The 16,283-nt window shown below is 47.1% G+C and overlaps 1 protein-coding gene across 1 annotated transcript; it reads right to left on the bottom strand.

Annotated features, from left to right (window-relative positions):
• Positions 1-590: 590 nt before the first annotated feature.
• LOC122379744 (carbonic anhydrase 12-like) lies at positions 591-14,435 on the bottom strand. Its single transcript, XM_043362203.1, has 2 exons — positions 14,328-14,435; positions 591-1,651 (listed from the first exon to the last, which is right to left on the bottom strand). Exon 2 carries the CDS (start codon positions 1,649-1,651, stop codon positions 755-757), a length of 897 nt encoding a protein of 298 aa, XP_043218138.1. The 5' UTR covers positions 14,328-14,435; the 3' UTR covers positions 591-754.
• Positions 14,436-16,283: the final 1,848 nt, after the last annotated feature.

Raw genomic sequence — 16,283 nt, 5'->3', positions numbered from 1 at the left:
ACTTCGTGTTATTACAAGTTTTTATTTGATCCTTTTTATTTGATCCACCATATAGCAAATCCACCATTCCCACTGCAGGACAACATAACACACAAAGACACTACATAATGCATGTCCACAAATATTTCCAAAGGCACGCACTTCGGCCTACTATAGATTTCTGATTCCTTGTACCACACGAATTTGGAACACTACCTGAAGAAATGCGCACAGATTGCAGACCTAATACCTATGTTCTTTGATAAACATTTAAAAGCCCTATTAGCGCCACTCCGCTGACACCTTCAGACTTTTTCCTGGGATCATTGACCGGTTACCTTTTGCATAACAAACTACGGCTCAACGTTTCAAATCTTAAAGCCCATCAATTTTCTGTGCAAAATGTGACTCCCTTCCTGCCCGTGAGGACACCTGTTTAAAGACACAAGACATTTCCTGCTCGTCTGTCCACTCTTTAAAACCCAACGAGAGAACCTCTTACAATCCCTCTTCCAATCCCTCACCCTCTCACCCTCTCACCCTCTCACCCTCTCACCCTCTCACCCTCTCACTCTCTCACTCTCTCACTCTCTCACTCTCTCACTCTCTCACTCTCTCACTCTCTCACTCTCTCTCTCTCTCTCTCTCTCTCTCTCTCTCTCTCTCTCTCTCTCTCTCTCTCTCTCTCTCTCTCTCTCTCTCTCTCTCTCTCTCTCTCTCTCTCTCTCGGCGGCGGCAGATAGGGTAGCGTTATGCCGGCCGGTCACCGGGACCATCAGTCAAAGCTGACGTGTTGGACAACCAGCCGGTGGTGACGCGCTTGGAGCCAGCGCCGGTTGTTGTGCAGCAGCTGCCGGCCGGGCCCGGCCGCGTACAGACTGGAGCTCAGCTCCCGCAGCAGTTCGCGCGGCACCACGGCCGGCCGCAGAGCCACCAGCCAGCGCACGACCGGGCTGCACGGCGGCGTGGTCAGACTGCCGCCGTAGGCCAGCACCGACCGGACGGCGCGCCGCAGCAGCGCCGCCAGTGGCCGCAGGTCGGCCGCCACCGTCAGCCGGCTGCCCACCGCAGCCAGCGCGGCCAGGCGGCCCTGCAGGCCCAGCGGCGGCCAGCGCAGCGTGTCCGGCCCAGCGGCGCCGCGCCCCTCCAGCAGCACGGCCAGCACGGCCAGCCCGTCCGACTGCCGGGCCGCCGCGCTGCCGTTGGCGAACTGACTGCCGAAGAAGACAAAGTGCGCCTCGGCGTCTGCCAGGCGGCTGCCCAGCTGGTGCTCGGAGCCGGCGCGGCCGCTGGCGTTGCCCCAGTGGAAGTGCAGCTGCTCCAGCCGGTAGGTACCGGACAGCGGTGCGCCCTCGGCGCTCAGCGTCACCAGCGGCGCCGTGCGCCCGGCGCCGCCGGCCTCCAGTCGCAGCTGCAGAGTGTGGCCCGTGTTGGTGGCGTGCACACGGCCAGCGTGCAGCCGCTGGGCGAAGCTGAGCCGCGGACGGCTGCCCAGCTGCAGCAGCTGGGCGTCCAGCCGGGTGGGCGACTGGCGCGGACCGCCACAGGCCGGCCACCGCAGCGGCCACAGCTGCTGCTCGGCGTACGTCCATGGCACGCCCTCCATGGCCGGGCCCGCAGCGGCGATACAGGCCATAGCGGCCAGTAGACACCAGCAGCACAGCATCAGCATCTGTACCACAGAACAGCAACGCTGAATGCGCCATCACACACTACAGCGTACGGCAAAGGTCTTGTCCTCTACCTGTGCCAACACTCCCCGGTCCCTAATCGTTTCTACCTTTGGCCTAAGGAATAACTATTCTGGAAGCACCCCTGCATTGCACGGTTCTTGGCCCAGTGACTTGAGGTCGCAAACAGACCTCGGGTCACGGAGCACAGAGCAAAAAAAAAAACATTTCAGTCTTTGAGCAGCTGAACCAGGCAGTCGGCATGCTCCAGGCCGAAATGACATGGCATGCCACTGCTGATCAGTTGGGACATCTGCCTGCACAGTTGGTGGGTTATGGCGCATTCAAGTTGGTGGAGTTATGGGTCATGAAAGGTCAACGGTTTTCGCCGACATTGCGGGATTTAAATGCCCATTGCTCTGTAAGTAAGAGGGCGGGGAAGCTGCGGTAGGCGCCATTAGAGAGGCAATGGATGTAGGTTTTATAGAAAAATGTTTATATGTCGATGACCTTTCAATGACCTTTGACCTGACTAGATCAAACTGGGTATTTTCAAATTTGACCGTGTTCTGTACCTCAGATGTTTACGAAAAATTAGTAGAAGATATATCAGAGTAAGCAGTAAGACAGTAAGCAAGGCAAAAAATATTTCTGGGGAACTTCTAACTTGTAAAGAACTAAATCATCATATCAAGGGGGATAACGACAACTCAAGAAACTCAAGATTACCAACCGATATTTATTTTAAAATTACTTTTAAATACACAAAGCTTTCGGTCACATATGACCTTGATCACTGTGTTTCATAATGTTTCACAATTATACAAACTTCGCAAAAATGATACAAAAAAAATGATACAAAAACTGGCGGTAGGCTAGGAATTTTCATGCGCTTCACATTAAGAATTTTAGACGGTTTTTGTATCATTTTTGCGAAGTTTGTATAATGGGGTTGGGAACTCGATTTTTTAAGAATGCATGAAAATGATCAAACTATTTTCACAGAATTTATGGTGCATACCATTGCCTCATAAAATCAATATGCTGAGAGAAATGAGGGAAGAAAGATAGGAAAATTGTTTTGAAAAGTTCTTGAAAAAAGATGCTCTTGATGCTGTTACGTCACATGTCACCTTCTGCGGTTGACAAATAATGGCGCATCTGGCGCACCACAGATTACATGTTATATCAATGGGTGAAAGATGTTGTTTGTTTCACTCTGCCATTCGCGCTGTTTTTAACTTTAAATTATGCTAAAACATTTACGGATGAAATGTTCAGTGTCAAAAATTGATGTGTCTGCCGTGTACTATATTCCCACTTAACATTGAGCGCGTGATAAACATTTTATATACCTCGAATTTTCAAATGATAAAGATGATGAATCGGAGGATGCTGAAAAGCAAAAGCTCATTCCAATATTTGGACTACTTTACGATTAAAATGTTTACATTCCTGTCATCTTATTGATCATTTATTTGTTCTTTTTTATGAAAATAACTTAAGGCGTTGAGAACCGAGGTAATTTCTATCTACCGTGCCTTAACTTACCAGCAACAGCAATCTATCTACGCCCTACGGTGGTAAGGGAGACTGTGAAAGAAGCGTAAGATGGATTCTAAACAATTCTTTTGTGATATATGAAGGGCAAAGTGCAGAGAAGAGCGTACAAGTCCTGTTTTGTGCCAGGCTGTTGCAGTAGCACTTATGAAACTCCGAAAACGATCTTCGTTCATGTCCCGAACAACATTACCCTGAGGAGATGATCGTCTGCAATAGCAGGAAGAGCTGATGCAAGTACTTTGAAATCCACTATCAAGTCGGTGCTATTGTTGTAATGATCACTGTGAGGTGAGATATTTTGTGCAAGGGCTGAGTGTAATGCCCAGGAGATAACCTCCATTCGCCCCCTGACCGGTCAGGGTTATAAAATTTGAGTGGATGGCGGTCCGTTTGGGGTTCAGATGTCAATTGTATTTTGTTACTGTCAAACAACACATGTTATGCTGGCAGCGAATGTGTGTAACGTCGGTTTTCGAAACAGAAGTTAGAACTGTAACGGCAGAGTGAGTGCTTGCTGGTCTCATCGTAAGTATTGTAAATGTTGTAAGCAAAAGCATTGTCAATATTGTAAGTATTGTGAGCATTGATGTATGGTAGATATCACCTCACATGATCTCGGCTCAGATAACCCTCCCCGGTGTCCCTGTCAGTAAATGGCACCTGGATCATTACAGATAAGATAATTTGTCATAATTCTTAAAGAATTGGGTGGTTTTGACTCGTTTACTCGAGGTGCAGGTCGCATTTCAATACTTTTCCATAGGCTTGCAATGTAAAGGTCACGACTCTGACCTAACCTCAGGTCACAGATCAAAAATTCTGAGATATACAAACGACACATACTGCAGGTACTGTTTTGAAGACTTGATGAGAGGAAATAACTTCGTGAAAAACTCAAGCTCTGACGTGTTTGCAAACTTTTCTGAGGTGGCGTCAACAAACCCGCTCTGGTTACCTGACCTGACCTGACCCGGCATTTTTTTTTTTTTGCTGAGATGTGCGCAATGAGCATTTAGGAAAAGTCACCAAATATGAGCTGAATGTCTCGCGGCGTTTGGCAATTGTACAAGAAAATCCTGAAAGGCCTCCCCGTCCGAAATAGGGTTAATGTGTATATGAAGAGTTGCAGATGCCAAACATACCCAGATCCAAGACTGCAGTTCCCAGCGCCGCTGCAACGTTTTTAAAACAAACATACATAGGACATACAAACATGTTTATTTGCATCTGTTTTGGATAATAGCAACTCATGGCGCCATCACCCGCGATAACTGTTAGGATTTGAGATATATTTTTATTTAGGCCATTAGTTTGGCTGTAATGTTTATTAATATTAGTTGGGCGGAGTTTGGTAGTTTTTTTATTTAACTTGTGGTATGTTGTGCTGATTGCGGGTTGTTCAAACCTTTCAAATGTAAGGACCTTATTGAACTCAACCCTACTCCTACACTACCCTACATACGACTGGACGCTTTCCAAGCCCACAAGCATCACGACGCCGAGATGGAATGTAGCCGGGAAATCACCCTCGCCATCTGCTCTAGTCTGCTCTAGAGCTAATCGTGTGGGGCGGCGTGTGGGGCGCCGCTTAGCCTATGGGGGTGCACTTCTAGTGGATGGGGGACGGGGGTGCACCTGCACCCCTTTCATATGGAAAGTTACTTCCCTGATTACAGCTCCCCGTATTGCACCTAATCAGGGAACGGCCAGCAAACGAAGGAACTATTTCTGGATGACAGGCGAATAACCGCTCACGCAAGGAGCGGAGCTCCGCCCCGTCCAAAGTGGCCAACAAAGCAGAGACAGAGGCAGCATCACATCTTCCATCAAAGAACTGGTTTCTGGCTTGGAAGATGAGCTCCATCTTTGCATCCGAGTCGGTGCTGTCAGGAATCAGCTGGTCTAATGGAGTGAGAGTAGTGAGACGACTAGCTATTGTATCAGAGCTGCCTGGTCTTCGTAGCATTTGCACCGATTCTTCTCGATCGGACTCTGAATTCTGTCCCTCCTGCGTATTACTTGAGGCATTGCTTTGTAGCTAAGTCTTTGTCAGAGTTTCATTATCCATGCTTTGCAAACAGTGCCATAACAACACAGTTAATTAATCACCAAGCTTCTTTGCAAGTTCCAATACAGTTGAATCGCACGCGATTTGAGTGCAAAAATCAAGAAAAGTGCCAACATGTTCCCGTAAAATAATTTGAATATTGACCTAAAAAAATGAGTAATTTCCAGATAAAATAACAGCGAAATCAGTTTTCGCTTGCCAATAAAACTCACAGATATTGAAGCTCCATTATTAAAGGAACATTTTAGTATATGCCATTCTTGATAAAACTTCTTAGCCACGCAATACCAGCGCAAAATAAAGAGACACTGAAAACACGACCAATCACTCCGATTTACCATAGGAAAATACATAGAAAATGTATGTCTCAACTGCGCCAAATATACAGACAGTTATATACCTACATGTGACGTCATGATTAGCCCGACCAATCAGAAGCAAGTTGTTTTCAGCCACAAATAATTAATTTCTGAACTAACTAGGCATTTTTTTAACAAAGTGATTTTAAATTAAATCATTAAAAAATCTGAGCTTTTTTATTTTACCAAAACATACAGAGCATGCAGATAGGTCCCAACCCTATTGTGAAACATTGTGAAACACTTTAACACAGTGATCAAGGTCGTATGTGACCGAAAGCTTTGTGTATTTAAAAGTAATTTTAAAATAAATATCGGTTGGTAATCTTGAGTTTCTTGAGTTGTCGTTATCCAACTGTCATGGATAATTCATCATATCAAGCCAAACCCGATATACGAAATATGCCCTGAGGCTATTTTTTATTTATTTATTTATTTATTGCGGTTCTTGGCGATATCCACATCGTGGCTCTTAGAGCGCCGCGTCAGTACATGGGCGAGACTTATGACAGTTCATACAATAAAATACAAGAATAGTGATTAAAATGGTAAGTACACGCAAAAACACATTTGGTATGAACACATGGGTACGAGTACAACCCACATGCAAAAGCGAAAAACGATAAAAATGATGTCATAGAGTCAGTGGTTAAGATCAGCTACACAATGAAAGACAGAACCTTTTTCTTAAAGTCATTGAGAGACTTGCACTGCCGAGTGGCAGGGGGAAGAGAGTTCCACTCTTTTACAGCCCGATAGGGAAACGCTTTTTTCACACACTCTAGACGGGGGTGTTTTTCTGCACTAGTCTGCAGCATGGTTTCGTCGCATGTGGCCCTGGTACGTTGCTGAGATATTTCAGACCGGCGTTTGATGAGACTCCGCATAGCTTGCGGTCCGTCGGGCACGTTAATGATGCGATGCACGCATGTGCAGTCCCGAAAGGTGACGGTTTCACCAAAGCTTAGCCAATTTAGCTGCCTTCGGGATGGAGTCACGTGATCACGCCTGCGAAGGCCGGTGACAACTCTAACTGCAAAGTTGATAACTTTTTCCAAGCGCTGACGTTGCGCTGCTGTGATCGGAGCCCAGGCTGGTAAACAGTATCTGATGTGCGGAAAAACAAGTGACTCGATTAGCGATTTTAAAGTCGCAGTGGGAAGCACATGTCTCAGTTTGTTGATTGCCAGGAGACAGCCAAAACTGCGTTGAACTACGTTAGATGTCTGTGGCTGCCAGGTGAGGTTTCTATCGATATGAACTCCGAGAATTTTGATGCTCTCTGCGGAGGATAACTGGGAAGCTCCAAAAGTGACGGTCAGTTCGGCAGCTTTACGAGTATTTGAGGGTGTGCCCATGAGAATGAACTCTGTTTTAGATGGATTAATTTTCATGCCGTTGTGACGAAACCATGCTGAGACTGTGGCCAGGTCAGTCTCGACACATGAGCGCAATCGTGCTAGATCACAGACCGATGGGAGCGATGTGTGGAGAAGTTACAAGTTTACACGCGGCAGATACGTAACACTGGATGTCATTCGTGAACAGGAGAAACATCAGAGGCCCCACGATGCTGCCCTGGACCACGCCGTACGCAACCTCGAGGCTCGGTGCGTTTCCGCCTTTTACGATCTGGTGGCGGTCAGTAAAGTAGTCGGCAAACCAGTGAGGGGAAATGCCGTAGCACTCGAGCTTCGATAAAAGAGCAGAACGATCTGGCTATTTGACGAATCCCGGCTAATTTCCCGCATCTCGTTGGCCCGAATGGGTTACAATTTGGTATGCACAATACACTGATACCCGACCCGAGGTTGATACCCGATTTTAAGGTCCTAGGTCAACCTGTGACCTCTGAGGTCAGGTCAAGTGGCCCAAGGTACGGTTCTGTTTTTGGTGAATAACTTCGCAAAAAACGGCCGCAGAGCCGCGATTAAGCCAGCATCATTTTCGTCTTTCTCAGGCGCGTCGAATGATATACTTTTTGTTTGGGTGAGGTAAACTTAGGGTGTTGACCTCGGATCACGGTCAGGTCAGCGTCCCCAGGTCACGAAATTGGTCGAAGGTCATGTCGCATATCATTCAATGCGGCAGAACTTCCTGAATCCATTGGTGGCTTTTCCCGACTCGCTAGCTCAATTTGATCGGGAGTTATCGACGAAAAATTAATAAGACCCTTATAACGTCAAATTATGACGTCGCGCAAGGTCAGCATTGCAAAAGTGACGCATCGAACCTTGCAAGGAGTGCATGAAATCACGATTGGGTGTGCTTGAGATAGTTGGGGATCATTCCCGGCGCCAGAAAAAGAGTTTTCATTTTATCCCCATTGACTTATACCTACCTACCTAATGGTGAGGCTACGAAAATGACCTGACCTCATATGACCTTTAGGAAAAATCCGAGATGTACAAGTTGTGAGACTCCTAATGGATACTGGGTCCTGCAAGGTTCATTTCCCTGTGAAAGCTCCTCTGGCATTGAGGGCGTTGCGAAGGTGTGACATCTGAAGACCGTGCAGAGGTTCACTTATGACCTCATAGGTCAGTGACCTGATCTGACCCGAAAAGCGGTTGGTGTCAACAGATCCGGCCTGATTCAACGGTCAGGTATGCCAAGCTTCAGCTCTCTATCGCCGGCGTGTTCGGAGATATCGCGAAAAAAAAACCTATGGAGGGCCCCCCCTCGGCCGGCGAGGGTTAACCCGCGCGGGGCTGGGGGGGTAAATTTTACCCCCCCCCCCCCTCACAATTTTTTGCAATATCTCAAAAACGGCGGTGCCCAGCGCCGCCAAACTTTCAGTACCTTTTCTTACATCAATTTGACACGTTCCCTGAAAATTTGAGCGAAATCTGTCGGAAATTTTTTGAGAAATTGACGTTTTAGTGACGTCATGTTCGCCATTTTCGCCTCAAAAACGGCAAAAGTTCAAACGCCGCTAACATCTTCATTTGTAAAGGAATCAAGACGTAACAAAAAAGGATATACGTAATTCTACTTTGTCTATCAAATGGCTATCTCGGTTTTTTGAAAATTTTGGATTTTGGCCCAAATTTTTTCAAAAAACTGACTTTTTTTGGAAAATAGCTATAAAATCCAAAATTTTGAGTTTATCGAAAAAACCGGAATATATGTCAGAGAAGTGGTCTATGTGCACCTACATACCAAGTTTAAGAAGAATCGGTTCAAAAATGTGGGAGCTATTCAAAATTGTATGACGTCGCGACACACAAAAATTTTGAAAAATGACTTTTTTGGAAGTTCTAGACCTCGTACGGAAACAAAAATAGCACCATTCGATTCGCCGTGAAAAACTACATCAGATAGACACCTTTTTAGGCCTTAACAACCAACTTCAAAATTTGACCTCACTTGACCTGACCTTGACCTGACCTCGACCTGAAATTCATCCAGAGGTGGTCCATATCACTTATTGAGTGTGCCTATTGAATTCTATGAGTAAAATGACTCATAAAACATGTGTCGCACATGCCCTTTTCTATATTTTGTTTTTGGTGACCTGACCTGACCTGACCTGACCTTGACCTTGACCTCTGAATGATATTGTATGCAACGAATATTGTCTTGGTAGCCTAAGAACACGTTTTGGGCGATCAGTCTCAGTCCATGACTCCATTCTTCGGCAACTACGGTGCAAGGCCGATACTGTAGGAACTTGCAATTTGTACCCTTGACCTGACCTTGACCTTGACCTCAAACTTAAAATTAAGTACATGTTTTTAGTTGTTGTAGAAAAGTACATGTTTAGTTGTTGTAATGTTTTTATGTTGCTAGTAGAGGTCACTGGTCATACCAGGTCAGGTCACAGGTCAGGTCACCAAAGGTCACCACATGAACCCAACTTTATGAAGGTTGTGCGATACATGTTTTATAGGCAATTTTTCATTTCCAACTCAATGGTGTTGGGTATAAGACCATCAGGTACGGTTTAGGTCACTTTCTGATGGAGGTTCGGTCAAGGTAGGGTAAAAAAGGTCAAATTTCAAAGTTGATAGTTGTGCATAAAATGGGTATTGATTCGATGCAGCTCGTCACGGGGAGTCTAATGGTGGTCTTTGTTTTGCGCTACGAGGTCTAGAATTGCTAAAAATTGAGTTTGAAAATTTGACGTCATCAATTTTGAACAGTTTTTTCGCTATAACTTGGCCAAAAAAGAGGTATCGATTTCAAATTTGGTATGTAGTTAGATGGCGGTAGGGACTATCACATATATTCCGGTTTTTCGAAATTCAAAAAACTTTTTTTTAATTTTTCGGCTATGATATTAAAAAAATCTATTTTTTTTGGCGGGGGGGGGGGGGTCAAAATCCAAAAAATTCCAAAATTCGAGATAGCAGTTTTGTATCTCTCTTAATTCTACACCTTTTATGTTGAAACATTTTTCTGTATCTCTAAAGCTGTAGGCCTGACAGCTCTTCCCGCGAAACCCTTTTTTGAGTCTTAAATGGCAGAAATGACGTCACTCTGACGTCATTAGCGGCCAACCTATCATAGCCTTTGGAAAAAAATTGTCACAATGTGCAATAGCTATTTTTGGGAGAGTACTGAAAGTTTGGTGACGATCGGCGCAGCGGTTCTGGAGATATATCGAAAAAACTAAAGGGGGGACAAAAAATGCCCTCCCCCACCGCCCGGAAGATTAAGCCTCGTGACAGTCGAATAAGGGCCAGAGCCCCATACGCCCATGGGGGCCCATTGGTTGTTTGGGGGGGGCCAAATGATATGATGGCCCCCTGATTAGCCTTTGGAGGGGGAAGGGCATGGCCCTGATCCCCCCTCTGCGACCGCCACTGCACTGAAAGTGGAAGGGGGAGGGGAAGATACAGACATTGCTGGTCCCCAGCCTGTTTGAACCGAGGCAGGGGGCACGATCGCGTATTTGGAAATTCCGACCTCGACGAGCATCTGTGGTAGAAAACCACCACTTTGGTAGGGGAGACTACTGCTGTCTGCTACCATTTGCACCGCATGTGTCGCTATAGCTGCGACACCTATGCATATACATATAAACCGCGACATCTGTGTGCGCTGATTCTAGTTAGCGATTAGCTAGGGCACCAGGGTGAATCTAGACTTTGGGTTTGAGGCAGGGCCGGGATGCGGAGCCGGAGCCGGAGTCGCCGGAGCCGGCATATTTTGCCCGGAGCCGGAGCCGAAGCCGTGAAACAATCCGGCTCCGGGATATATTGTTTCACGGCCCCGGCTCCGGGCAAGATATGCCGGCTCGGCTCCGGCTCCAGCTCCGGCTCCGGCTCCGCACCCCGGCCCTGCCTCAAACTGAAGTCTGGATCTACCCTGGTGCCCTAGCTAATCGCTAACTAGAATCAGCGCACACAGATATCGCGGTTTATATGTATATGCATAGATGTCGCAGCTATAGCGACACATGCAGGTGGTGGTTTTCTACCACAGATGCTCGTCGAGGTCGGAATTTCCAAATACGCCCAGGGTGCATCCAGACTTTCAGTTTGAGGGTGGGGGGGGGGGGACTTATGGCCGGCTTCAGGGATGCGGAGCCGTGGAAATTCCAGACGTCTCCGACTCCGGCTCTTGCTCCGGGTGAAATGCCATGGTGGCTCCGGCTCCGGCTCCGGCTCCGAGTAAAATGGTCAGGCTCCTGCGGCTCCGGCTCCAATGCTCAGTAGGTACAGGTCTCGCGGGTTTTAGCGGTAGGTTTTGCACCTAGAAAATTTAGTGTACTTCAGGCTATATCTTCGTCGTCTTAACCCGCGCACCGACGGGGGGGGGCGGATATCCGCCCCCCCCCTGAGGTTTTTCGCGGATAGCGGGAAAACCGCGGCGCGTAGCGCCGCGAAATTTGGTATGACTATTCTCTCATCAATTTTACACATGGTGTGCAAGTTTGAACCTCCTAACTTTTAAGGTCAGGTCACCAGGTCACTTTGAATGACCCAACCTCAAGTCACTTTTTTGCAACTTTGTCACCGTGCCAGAGCTACAGTAGATGTCGGAGGCCTTTGAAAGTCGCAGGATGTTATTAGGTCATTAGTAGCTACAATTTGTATATCTCGGAATTTTGATGTCGGTGACCTAAGGTCAGGTCAATTTCGCGACCTCCCCATTATAAGTCAATGGGGGAAAAATCAACTCCCTGTTTTTACCACTAAAACGGGTCGGAATGGCCCCATATACCATACATGACTTCACATACGATCAACCTTCACTACCTTGAGGTCTGTTTTGCTGTTGGGCAGCTGTAAGGTCATGTGACGTCATCAAAGGTCACCAAAGGTTTTTTGCCAATAACTCCTTACAGGAACAAGATACAGCCGCGCGGATGGTCTCATTGTGTTCAGCTCGTCAAGACGCATCGAATGATATACATGATGACCTCGAGGTCACGTGACCTGAGGTCAACCTTTGACCTTGACCTTTCGAGGTCAACATATATATCATTCGATGCGGATTGACGAGAGGATCACGATGATGCCCTTAGTTTGTTCCTATCTTGACTACTTCGAAAGTTATTCGAGAAAAACCCTCTCCATATCTAGCGCCGCCATTTTGACTTTTTCGACCCCTGTGACGTCATCTTTGACCTGACCTGAAAATGACCTTAGTAAAAATTGTAGACCTTGTCCGTGCGTATCCGATGCCGTTTACCGCTTGTCGCTATCTTGCTTCGTTCTCGAGATCTCAGGGGGGGGCGGTCATCCGCCCCCCCCCGTCGGTACTAAGTTGGCGCAGACCCCCGTCGGTGCGCGGGTTAAGCTTTTAGGTGTTGAAGATGTGATCGACTTGTTGGTTCACAAGCCGGCCATGATCGTATAAAATGGCTTCATCGTAGATCGATTAGTTTCTGAGATATAACCGGAAATGTAAAAGTGCAAAACCTACCGCTTAATCTCGCGAGAGCCGTACATATTAAATACGGGTGGCAGAAAAAAGAAGATGGATTGGTGCACGTTGTTTCTGCATTGCATAACAAGGCTGTTTTCATATTTTGAATACTGCATGTTTTACTGCCTTTTTTACTGCCCTACTACCCTAATGCATGGGACCAACATGTTTCGCTAGGTCTGCGCTTTCATTCCCGTCGATCCCGCAGCGGGCACGCCCCCCTCTGCGGGATTAAGTACTTCACAACGCCCAGCGATGTTCAACAAGGTCTTCCATACCATATATCCACCGTCCGCGCCGAGGGTGGAGGTGTGTCAAGCACCTGTCTGTTTAACACTGATAATTGACGAGCACAAGTACCTTAGTATCCAAAAATGGGAACGCTAAATTAGTTACACTCTCAAAACACCTAGTCCCAATAAAACTCTACTGTTTTCCTATCTAAATGAGTGTAAATGGCAAAAACGCCTGGTAGGATGGGGACGAGAAATTATCGAAATCATCATGAAAATTATGAATAAGTCACACAGAGTGACCAATATAAAAGAAATTCCTCCACATTCCAAAACGATTGTGCCTTAAAAACCGAAGGCTAGAACGACGCTCATGACGCTCCTTAAAACAACGCTAAACAGCTAGCATCCAAATAAAATATGGCTTTCAGGGCTGAAAAAAACAGCTGAATAATTTTCAACCATTTAAACAGAGTTTACAACAGTAGTCCGGTAAATTCACTCACGCTCCACGCGGTTGTCTGTCCCGACACTAAATGTCAGCAAAATTTCCGCGGGACCGTCCGCGTGTTCGCTTGCATATGTCAGTATCTGGTGTCGCTAGTATGAAAATTCATGACCAGGCGAAAATTATTATGCTTGGCGTCAAAATGTAAAAAAAAACTTCATTTTCCTTAAACTTGCACGTTTAATGTAGTTTGACTCATATTTTACCATTCTGCAATTTAAAAAAAAATATTAACCGGTCAATTTCCTTGTTCAGCGGTCAATTTATAGATAATTTTACGGAAATTCAGTAGATACTTAAATTAGCATGCCGTTTTTTGAGGCGTGATGGCGAAACGAGTTTCAGTGGGCGAACGACCGAAAAATTGTCTTTCGTTCCCATAAATGGGAACGTCCGTTCCCATGTTCCCAAAAATGGAAACGTTGCTATGTTTAGGTACTCATGACCATATTGTTTCGCCTACTGATATAGAGGTTTTAGTGACGTCATGATTTCTGAGTTTTCAACAAAAAAGGGATATGTTCAAAACATCGTATAAAATCACAAAATAAACATATCTACACGTATGCGGTGAAGGCCATTAGACTGACATACCCTGCACAATAAGATGGATTGCGTAGATTTCTGGGTATTATGTTTTATGTTTTTCGAAAACTTGAACTGAATCTCGACTATTTGCCGTGATTTCTTTACGATCATGATGCATATATCTGTTAAATCTATTTTTTCGACAAAAAAAGAAAACGCAATCGTATGCTAACATATATTTCACCATCGACTTCTGCGCCTAATAGTTTCAACACATGTTTCAAATGCCGCGAATACCATTTTTGATCTTCGCGGATACCTAGTTAGCCTAACCAGTAACCACCTATGCTTAAATGACCCCTGCGATTCTCGTTTGCCGCCTCACCCGTTTCGCGACGTCTACTGGTTCTCGAGTTATCGGCTGGGGGCGTTTAACGCCCCAACCCCCCAGCAAGTGGTGGGTGGCGAAATACCCTAGCAGCTGTCGGGTGAAACGACACATTCAACCACTTGACTAACCAAAATTAAATAACCACTCACCACAGTGTTATCCTAGCTGCCGGCGGGCACTCCACCAGAGCACTGCTGGGTCCAGGGAGGCCGCGCTGCCACTCGCCGGGTCAGTAGCGAGTCGGGCCAGAGGTCAGTGACTCAGGGGCGCACCCAGCCCCGGGCAGCAGGGGGGCACCCTCGGCAGTCGGCACCCACCCCTAGACAACGAGCGTCAGCCCGTCAATTAAATTAGACAGATTGAAAACGTAAATCCAGCAAAGACCTTTCCTGCGCATGCAAAGCATTTTGTCAGCCCCCCAAAAAGAACTTTCCACCCTTCATTATGCCCCAAGAGGTCGTGGATCCTAGCCCCGCTTCTGATCCACAGAGTCACAGACTGCTAGTGCCACCTCTTATCACCCGAACAAACCACCTACTATATGCGTTTCAGACCCTGTGGAACAGGCGTTTTCGGCTATTTCTCCTTGTATATGCGTTTGATTTTAACCAAACTTTGGCATTGGTAGTTTGAGGTCCCTACCTACCTAATTTTTATTAATATGATCTAGCAACAAAAAGAAAAGAAAAATAAGCCACTTGTCATTGACTGATTGTTGATGCCTGCCACTTGAAGGAGCAGTCACGCTATCTCAGCGACACCTACGCTGAGCGGTCACCGGCGCGAGATTGTGAGGCGTAGGAAGGCACACTTGAGTTCGCGCGGATGACTGCTAGATGGCGCAAGCGTCCTCTTCATTTCTTTACCTCATGCTGGCTCTGCGGCGCGCGGCGGTAATTTAGTGGCCGCCTCTTTTTCGGGTAGTTCGACCCGTTCCGTGCTTCTATCCTCAGGATACTGAAATCCTTCTCCTCCACGCCGCAATCTGCCTCCGGGCTCCGGGCTGGACAGGCAACTTTATCTCATGCGGGCTGCTCCCTTGGAGCGGCACCGCTGCTCCTGAGGGAGCGCACCCCGTAGCCGGGTGCAGTGAGTGCCTTGGGGCTGGGTGGCCTGTCCTCTGGACGGGCTCAGCCCCGGCAACTCACTAGGGTGCCTGCCCAGACCAATGTCTCCCCCTAATTCCTATCATCCTTCCGGCTCTGCAATGGTCTTGTCAGACCGAAAGGGCCTAACCCAACAAAACAAACAAATTCGGGTAGTTTGTTGTCAGCGGGCAGAACAGCTGATTGGTAGGTACTTGAGCAGCTCTATGTAGTGCGGCATTTACTTGTTCCGCTCGGTATATGTATGTTTTCTATTTGTACTTATGTTTCGCTCGATTAGGCTAGTACTGGGCTAATATTTCTGTTATTTGTTTATCATTTGCTAACGATTACGTATAAGGGTTCAATGTTCATGCATTGCTTTTTATTTTGCGTGTCCTTAGTACTTGCGCGTAGCGTAGCCTCGATTGGCGACCTCTATGAAGCGGCCATGATCGCTCCCTTGACCGTGATCCTCCGTGGAGGATCAGGGGCGTAGCCAGAGCCTTTCGATGGGAGGGGCACAGTGGGTCCGATGGGCCCCCCGTCGCAGATGGCCCCCCTTGCAACATAGGTGGCGGAACGGGGAGGGCACCGGGGCACCGTGCCCCCTTTGATTTTTGCATTTTAACATTAGCCCTATGGGCGTTGCATGGAAAGAATGGGACCAAAAGTCGGCAGTGCCCCCCCCCCCCCTTAATTGAGGGTGTTCCGCCGCTACTGCCTTGCAAACGGGCCCCTTCGCAGGTGGGCTTCTCTTAAACCTTCGCCCCAGTGGGGGGAGGGGGGGTACCTATATGTTACCACCCTGTAGCGTTTTTTGTGCGTGAATAAAAAACCGCGGCGCGTAGCGCCACGCCGCTTGGGGTAGCTTTTTGCACATCAATTTTGGATAATGTGTGAAATTTTTGACCTGGTCATGTCAGGTCAGGTCACCAGGTCAAGTTAACTGACCAAGCCTAAGAAAGTTTGCAATCATGTCCAGCCTGCAGTGTTTGTCAGAGATGTTTTAAACTTGGT

Source organism: Amphibalanus amphitrite, unplaced genomic scaffold, assembly GCF_019059575.1.
Source record: "Amphibalanus amphitrite isolate SeventyFive unplaced genomic scaffold, NRLGWU_Aamphi_draft 000000F_arrow, whole genome shotgun sequence".
In the NCBI taxonomy this organism is placed as follows: domain Eukaryota; kingdom Metazoa; phylum Arthropoda; class Thecostraca; order Balanomorpha; family Balanidae; genus Amphibalanus; species Amphibalanus amphitrite.
Note: the sequence above shows the minus strand (reverse complement) of the source record. Positions and strands in the feature narration are given on the sequence as shown.